The following is an 8903-nucleotide window of genomic DNA, read 5'->3' on the forward strand; positions in this document are numbered from 1 at the left end:
TCACTGGACTGAGGTAAACACTTCTCTTCTGTAAATGCTGATACAAACATCCATTCATGAGACTTATCAAACTGCCTTTGTGGACTAGTACAAACACCAGGCAAACAATATGGTGTAAGCTTGTGCTGTTTGCCAGTGTAAACATCAGATGAGGCAGCGTGGATCATTCTGGACTTGATTAGAACTGATCTAACCTACTTTTCAGTGTATGAATCTGTTTTCATTTAACATTAATATATATACTGAAATATATAAGCCTATGTGATGTAACCAGCAGTTGGCAAACACTGTACACATGAAAGTCTGTTTCCAGGTGTTCAGAAGTGCAGTAGTACTGTAGTATTACAGCTAGTATGTAAAAAAAAAAAAAAAAAAAGTAGTAGTTGTGTTTCCTGATGAAATCGTGTTAAGACTGATAAGGTTAAATACCTGATGCCGCTTGAGTCTGAAAAAAAAAAGCTGTAGGGTTAGAGAGACCGGAGCTTACTAAACCTCTTTATCTCTGCTGTAGACTCCAGGCTACATTAGCTGCTACTAGCACAACACCACCAAAACACTGTTGGCAGATGAGCTGCATCATGGGTAATCTGAGCTCCAGGTGTGAAACCCTAAATTGGTGGTGTACCCTTACGTAGCATCAAAACAAACAACTCAGCCAGCTTACCTGGCAATAACCTCCAATTAAAATCTTTCTAATGATTCAATATTAACCATCAGAGTCAAAATAAGATAATGACAACTAATATCTTTCCAGTGCAAATATTTAATATCTGCCTTTGTCTGTGGCACACAACTAAAAAAAGCAAAAAATATACTGAACCTCTGCTGTAAAACACTGCACTGTATGTGAGGATGTAGGTTTTTGTCCGTATTTTTATTTTCCACATGGAAAAATACATGAAGCTCACATATGTGTATTTTTGCCAAACATCTGTGTGCAGAGATGAACCTTTAGGGCCTGACACAGCCCGGCCTCCTGCACCTTCACTAATCATCACCATGATGGTGGACTATGGGGCATTTATCTTTGCTGTCCAGTGTCAGTAAAGTCCAGGTTGATCCCAGACAGCAGTTCTCCTCCACAGGAGCGGTTCAGCAACTCTTTAAGGGCGTCATTCACGTCATTGAAGACGGTGGAGAGGTTGCGGTTGGGGTACCCTCCACCACCTCCGTCCACTGGAAATGAGCCCACCACCTCCTGCACCCATTTCAGCTCATTGCTGAGCTCCAGGCGCAGTGCGTCGAAGTGGTTCTGTCTCTCCTGGTAGCGGCTGCTGATGGCACTGAGGCTGGAGCTGAAAGCCTGCATGTCATCCTGGAAGCTCCTCTTCAAAGCCTCCACTTTACGGAAATCGTAGCGGATTTGTGAAAGCTCGTGGCGCACGCCTTCACTCTCCTCCTTGTACCAGGCCTCCTTCTCATTGTATATGGAGACCATGGCATCAATATCTTCTTGCAGAGAGTCATGGACTGCAGCCAGGCTAATGAACGAGCTCTCCATCTGGTCTATGTCCTCCACCACCTGGGCAAAGCGCTCAAAGTTTACATAGGTGTTGTTGGGTGGCATGCTTGAGTGCGACTTGATAGTGTACTCCCTCAGGCGCTTGGTCTTCAGTTGGCGCTGCTCCCGTTTTTTTGGCTCTTTAGCTTTGTTTTCCTCCTTATGCTAATTGGACCACAAGAGTTTAAAGAGAGAATACTTGGTTACTCTCAACCATAGGATGAGGAGCTGACATGCAAATATGCTGTTGCAGCAAACCAAAAATAGCTTTTCCATATTCTGTTCAATTAGAGGGCAATTACCACTAATTGCTTGATGCAGTACACCCAAATAAATGGCTTCAGATGACTTGGTCCGTTTTATTGCTGCTACACCACACATGGCAGTGTTAGTGTTACAGTAGAAGACTGAAGAGTTTTACACGACTGATGTTAGCTGATAATATTACTGAACCGTGTCAGATTTGTTCTACCCAGGGGATTGTTAAATACTAAAATAATATGATTATTTACTTCTATGTTTTTCTCCATCTTATGTCTTTTAACTTATTTTAAAAATACAAATATTGTTACAAAAACATATTTTGTATGAATCAATGACAAAAATGTATTTATTTCTAATTCAGGTTAAAATACACAAATATACAGTCAAGTCTATATGACTACAGTGCTAACTGACACACCATGAATATTATATGAGGTTTCCATTTTACCTTGATCCATGGGTGATTAAGAGCATCTTGAATTGTTAATCTTTTTCTGTAAGAGATAAAAAAGCCTTATCATAATCCCGGGGCTGTTACATGATTGTGGCGAGTGTTGAAAAACAAAAACAGAAATGAACTTTCTTGACCTGACACACAATTTGTTTTGAGGAAAATGATATTCCCCATGTTATGCTTAAAGTCTTACTTCTTATCTTTCTCCAGCAACTGGCTGATAAACTTCTTGGCCAGCTCACTGGTATGGCAGAAGAACTCCTCATCAAAGTCGTAATTTATGGCTGAAATGTTCCCCAGTGTGTCCTGTTTGGTCTCCCCCAGGAAAGGTGAGGCACCACTCAGCCTGGAACAAACCATTAAAGGTGTTGAAGGAGCTGCAGTATAATGCAGAGGATACTGCAGGTCTCATTGTTTGTGTTATTTGTGTTGCACTTGCAGAATGTAGGTGATGACACCGATGCTCCACATGTCTGCTTCCAATCCTAGTGGCTCATAGTTGACGATCTCTGGTGCTTAAAAGGCAAATAGATAACAGGAAAAGGCAGCACAGTTACAGTGGCTGAAAAATAACACTTGTTTTCATGGGCACATTTCTGATGTCAGCACAGCTACACATTTATTATTGTGTTTATTCGTTTACACTCAAATTCCTGGATTATCTTTTTACACAAGCCAGTTCCTCAGAAAGAAAAACATTAGATTCAGGATAGCCCATAAGCTTCGGGATGGAGGACTGGAAAGAAACGATAAATGTTAAAACATGTTAAAAAGTAGAACAAACAGGTAACAAACTCATCTTACCTACAAACTCAGGTGTACCAAAGATGTTTTTGAACTCAACCCCAGCTTCAATCTTGTGAGCAAGACCAAAGTCGATGAGTTTGATTCTTGGCAGTGGCACATTTTTATCCAGCAGCATTATGTTTTCAGGCTAAAAGGAGGCAGAAACATTTACTGAGAAAAAGTTTGAGAACCACCTCCCTAAAGAAATAGAAATTAGTATTTTGTTTAACTAGTAAAATTCATTTTACAAGGAAAAGCAGACACCACTGACTTTATAATTTCATGATTAAACCCAGCTAATGGCTCCATCTAGTGGCCCAAACCTCCCTCATGCATATTACTGTGTTTGCTTTTAGGCCTGTTTTGTGCTAACCAGCCGTGTACAGCTGTACAGTGTATAGACACAATGTATAGACACAATGTATAGACAAAATGTAGAAAATAGTAAAAATGCACATCCTGATTTCCCAGAACCTGTGGTGACAGTTTCACATGTGTTGTTTTTATCTAGCCTGAAGTACAAAGGACAAAGATATTCAGCTTATACAAAAATAAGAGAAATATAGAAAATCACCACATATGGGAAGCTGTAAGATTATGTCGGTCGGTGGACGCTAGACCTTTGTTCTGCTCTCCTCAGAAGAACAAGAGCCATTTAACTTCCATATGACTCAGAAAACAAGACTGTGGCTTCTGTTATCTGGACAAACCTTGAGATCAAAATGGGCTATTTTTCTGGCATGGAGGTAGTTGACTCCCTCGAGAATTTGCTTGATGAACTGAGTGGCCTCTTCCTCGCTCAGAGACTCCTTCTGGGCCAAGAAGTCAAACAGCTCCCCTCCAGAGACCCTGAAACACGGACACTTATTAAACCGCCTGCTGCCGAAACATCAGTACAGGGTCATGCTGTGGTCAAACAAATGTGCAAACAGGACGCTCACATGGTCATATGTAAAAAAACATACACAGAAATCCAGGGAAACCCAGACAGGCCTTTTCCAGGATAATGTTTTGACATGTTAGACTTTGTACTGTGTATAAGTTCCAGTATATGGTCTAGGTACAGGCTGCTCAAGGGTTCATGGGAGTATTGGGTCCAGGGCCCTTTGCTAAGAGCTGTCCAGGTTCTGTACAGTAATGGGAATATGAGTTTCAATGATGGATTATTCTTACTGATTATGATTTTTATTGTTTCTCACTGTGTTCTTGGTTTTTCAGGTTCCACAGGTTTTTATTTACAGGTTGATTCACTGAGGCTCATGTGTTTTTCATAATCATATCTGATGTTTATGTTCTTCCTGACTTAGTATAGTCTGACACTAAGGGACACAGGGTTCTCAAGGATGTTGGTGAGGAGGATCTGGGATAAAGGTTCCTTAAGACACCAGGTGTGAGGAAGGGACCAGTATAACAGAGCAGGTCCAGGATGGAGGGTTAACTGTCCAATGAGAATATAGAGTTTTAGAATACAGCCTTATTAGGGAATCACTTTGTGGAACAACAGGGAAGAACAGACTCAATTATCTGATTATGTCAATGATTATTTGCATTTACTTTGCATGTCTGTATAAGTAGAGGCCTCAGCCTAATAGGAGCTGAGCAACTGGGGAACAGCTGGGGAACGACATGGGGAACGACATGGGGAACGACATGGGGAACGACATGGGGAACGACATGGGGAACGACATGGGGAACGACATGGGGAACGACATGGGGAACGACATGGGGAAGACTCTGATCAATTGTGTTCTATTCTGTTTAGCTCCTTTCTTGCAAACAATATATTCTGGAGGACTAAGTCACTCGGCTGGTCTGGGAACACCTCGGTGTCCCCCTGGAAGAGCTGGAGGAAGTGACCAGGGAGAAGGAAGTCTGGGCCTCCCTGCTTAGACCCTGAACATTAACATTTCAGAATTATCCATGTGTTATTTATGAATGGCAAATACAGATTTCAGATGTTTTACTGAAAACCTTCCTGCAAACCTTGTCACAGCGTGTGTTGGTCTAAAAATCCAAACTACTAATCTGACTGCATGCACACTAACATGTTGTTCTACTAGTTGACCATCAGGGGGCAAAGGGGAACGATTTACACTTAACATTAACACACTGTAAAATATTAAAGTAAAAGCCCTTGATTCACAGTTTTACTTAAATAAAAGTGCAGAAGAAATCTATAAATATATACTGTAAGATTTTTCATTATATTACTGAATAAATCAACTGATGCATTAACATGTCGGCAGAATTTAAATGTTTTAGCTGCTTGAGGTGTGACCTCATTGTTACAACACCAGACAGGGCCTATTAAAATGGTATAATCATAAACTTGTTTGCTTTGTTAACTATTCATTTTTAAAGCAACTAGTAACTACAGCTGTCAGATGAATGTAGTGGAGTAACAACACTGAGCAGATATTGGTGAAGTGCAAAGTGGCGTAAACTTCTCTGGCCGCTCACAGCTCCAGGATGAGCACTACATCGGTGCGGTTTTCATAGACGTCGTGCAGTGTGACGATGTTTGGGTGTTGAATCTGCTGCAGGATGTTCACCTCCCGCTCTATCTCTTCCCGCCGCACTCCTCGAGAGCTGGCCATGCTCTGCCGCTTCTTAATGAACTTGGCAGCGAATTCCAGACCGGTGCTTTTCTCCCTGCATTGCTTTACGATGGCAAACTGCCCACTGAAACAAAACATACAAAACAATTCCTGTGGTTGTTTTTCAACCGTGTAACTGTTTGCTCTAATTATAGATCCTGATCATAACGCAACAATACAATTTCTGTTAGTTTGATAAGTGCCATTAGTTTATCGACTGTGTATAGATATAGATATACTGCTGTACACCCCATAATAACTTCTTCTACAGTGCTGTGGTTGTCTATTAACAGTGTTGCACAAATTCTGGAGTCAGCATGATAAGCCTGATATGCAGAGTTACAGCTTCACACCACAGGGACATATTTCATGTAAAATGAGGTTTGATGTGGTTAAGTTCAGTACTGTGCAAAGGTTTAGGCCCTAAAACACACAGGGGATGTTTCTAATATAAATGATATAAAAGGTTTTCATGTGTCAGTGAACTTCATCCAAAGTGCAGTAAAGGGAACCAAACCTAAATCTAATCAGTATCTGCAGCTCTCCCCTGTTAAACCAGCAGCAGTTCTCTCTGGTTGGACCTGCTCACAGTTTCTCCTGGTACTTTGGAGAAGCTGCTGCAGTTCTTCTGTAGATTCAGGCTGTCCCAGTGTCCCAGACCATCTGCTGCAGGACCCTGGTTCTTCTGGTCTCTAAAGATAGTTCTTCAATAACTCTAGTGGGTTCTTTATGGGCCTGTTGTGAATGAACCAGTCAGACACCTGATGGTGTTGTGTGATAAAACATCTGAAGTACATAAAAACTTCTGCACAGTACTGCATTGAAGTATTTTTAGCGGCTAGTTCATTTGAATGGTTTGTAAGATAACACCTGACGTCCTCACATGCAGCCAGTCTGGGACTAGATTTAGCCACAGCTAAAGATAGAAGACTTCTTTAAAAAGCATCTCGCTGTGCATAACAGTTGTCGCCACTTTACAATGCACAGCGACAAAACTAGGCTGAAAACACATCAGTCCACTTTTCTTGTTGTTTTAGGGATATTTCTGAGCAGTCTGAGGTTTTACAGACATTTTTAATCACTTGAAATTGTGCACATGTTGCAGCAGCGACAGTCAAAGAGGAAGCAGCTTGACTCATGTTAAAAGTGTCTGAGGGGAGAAAACGACATTTCACAGTCAGTAATCATTTACAACATACAGTTAATGATTCAGTCTCATTTCCATAATGTTAAAGCAAGATGCAACCTGTCGTGTCCAATCTTCCAGTCTACGTTATTGTGTAATATATCTGGAGTCCCAGTGGGAAAACAAAAAACTATAAAATTACTAATTTCTTTAAATTATAAAGATGAAACTGAAAAAACTCCGTTTCCATCCCTTTTCTCTCAGCATCCTGTAGCTTTGTGATTGTGTTGTTTGGCTGCACAGGTACAACGTGTGGTGCCATGTGTGAACCTGTGTTTAATTTGTGTCCTGGTCTACATGAAGGGTCACCTGCCACTTAAATGACATTGAAAACAGATGCAAACACCGACGCCTTTTCTCCATGGAGGAGTCAGTCGTGTCTGTACCTTCCCAACTCTTCGCCAATCTCATAGAAATCCTCCACTTTCTGTTGTTTGAATAAGTCCATGGCTGCAGTCCTCGCTAGTTAGGATAACGCCTCATCTCCGATACCCTGCAACACACATATTCAATCGATCACTAATCACTAATCACTGTCGTATTACTCAGACACGAGGGCGAATGGTCAGTAAATAACAGCAGCGGTAAACAGTCTTACCTACTGATCCAGGTTTTGACCCCGCGTCGTGATCAGACCACGAGGAATCTTCACAAACTGAAGTCCAGTTTTTAAAACGCTCATTTCAGGTGCGCTCATTTAATCCCGGCGGGTGCGGAGCCTGTTCGGACGCGACGATCAGTCAGATAAACCTTTATTTTGTATTTTATTATAAACTGGGTCTGGGCTTCACTTCAACACGCACGGCTCTGCCTGTGCGCGCGCTCTGGTCAGCTCGCGCCCGAAACTATCACACCTGTTGTGTCGCGCGCGCTGGCTGACAATAAATAAACAAATAGTTTAAACATTCATTCTCCATTTTAATCATTTAAAGAGGGACCCCGGGCCCAAAGTCCCTTCAGGGGGACCCCGGGCCCAGACTGTCCCTTCAAAAGGGACCTCGGGCCCAGATTGTCCCTTCAAAGGGACCCCGGGCCCAGACTGTCCCTTGAAAGGGACCCCGGGCCCAGACTGTCCCTTCAGGGGGACCCCGGGCCCAGACTGTCCCTTCACGGGGACCCCGGGCCCAGACTGTCCCTTCAAAAGGGACCTCGGGCCCAGATTGTCCCTTCAAAGGGACCCCGGGCCCAGACTGTCCCTTCAAGGGACCCCGGGCCCAGACTGTCCCTTCATGGGGACCCCGGGCCCAGACTGTCCCTTAAAAGGGACCCGGGGCCCAGCCTGTCCCTTCAAAGGGACCCGGGGCCCAACCTGTCCCTTCAAAGCTGTGTGTTTTTCATGTACATTTATGTTTCTGCTATTAAAATGAGGTCCATCTTACCACAACAGTAAAAGATTAAGATAAAACATTTTTTAGTCATTATTTTAGTGCATCAGTCATAAAAACATAACATTATATTGTGTCAGTTTCTGCATCTTTTAATAAATAATAACAAATAAATAATTTCTTCTTAAATAGATTTTAATTATATTTTCGTACTTAATATTTTCAATATGTGCGTGGATTATTTTTTCAATAATCAGAAGATCTGACGTCTGTCATCACTGCTTTTCTTTCCCAGTCAGGGATAAAATAACTTTTCTATCTTCAGGTTTAACACTCAAACCACAGCTGTTCCAATCAGTGAAGGCAGTTTGCCCAAATATCCAAATGATCTTTTCTAACGGTGAATAAACCACATAACCTGGTACTGATGGTTTTGGCTTCAGTCCTAACATTGGTGCTTGGCAGTTTTGGTTTGGACTGAAAGATAATCAGATTTTAATGGGGCTGTTTGTTCACTTAATGTCACTATTTAGTCCAGACACACACATCCAGGTCACATATTTTTACATAACCAAGTGGAAGATAAGCTCTTGATGTACTATATATCCAACCAAGATAAAAATACCAATGTGCTGTGTGACCATGGCACTAAAGTGAGAGCAGAGTCAGTGCAGATACAGTGGAACAATACCACTATTCAGGTGAAACAGCCCAACGGAAACAGTCAAATGAGGCACCTTCACTTCCGTCTGGGAGATAAATGCCACCTGAGCAGAGAATGTGTGTGGTT

At 42.1% G+C, this 8903-nt stretch overlaps 1 protein-coding gene across 1 annotated transcript; it reads right to left on the reverse strand.

Annotated features, from left to right (window-relative positions):
• Nucleotides 1-743: 743 nt before the first annotated feature.
• dapk2a (death-associated protein kinase 2a) lies at nt 744-7629 on the reverse strand. Its single transcript, XM_026319705.1, has 9 exons — nt 7387-7629; nt 7175-7281; nt 5466-5687; nt 3716-3854; nt 3024-3153; nt 2659-2734; nt 2413-2565; nt 2214-2259; nt 744-1666 (listed from the first exon to the last, which is right to left on the reverse strand). The coding sequence occupies exons 2-9, from the start codon at nt 7234-7236 to the stop codon at nt 1022-1024; spliced, it is 1473 nt and encodes a 490-aa protein (XP_026175490.1). The 5' UTR covers nt 7237-7281; nt 7387-7629; the 3' UTR covers nt 744-1021.
• Between the last annotated feature and the right edge of the window lie 1274 nt (nt 7630-8903).

Source organism: Mastacembelus armatus, chromosome 3 (genome assembly GCF_900324485.2).
Source record: "Mastacembelus armatus chromosome 3, fMasArm1.2, whole genome shotgun sequence".
NCBI classification, from domain to species: Eukaryota; Metazoa; Chordata; class Actinopteri; order Synbranchiformes; family Mastacembelidae; genus Mastacembelus; species Mastacembelus armatus.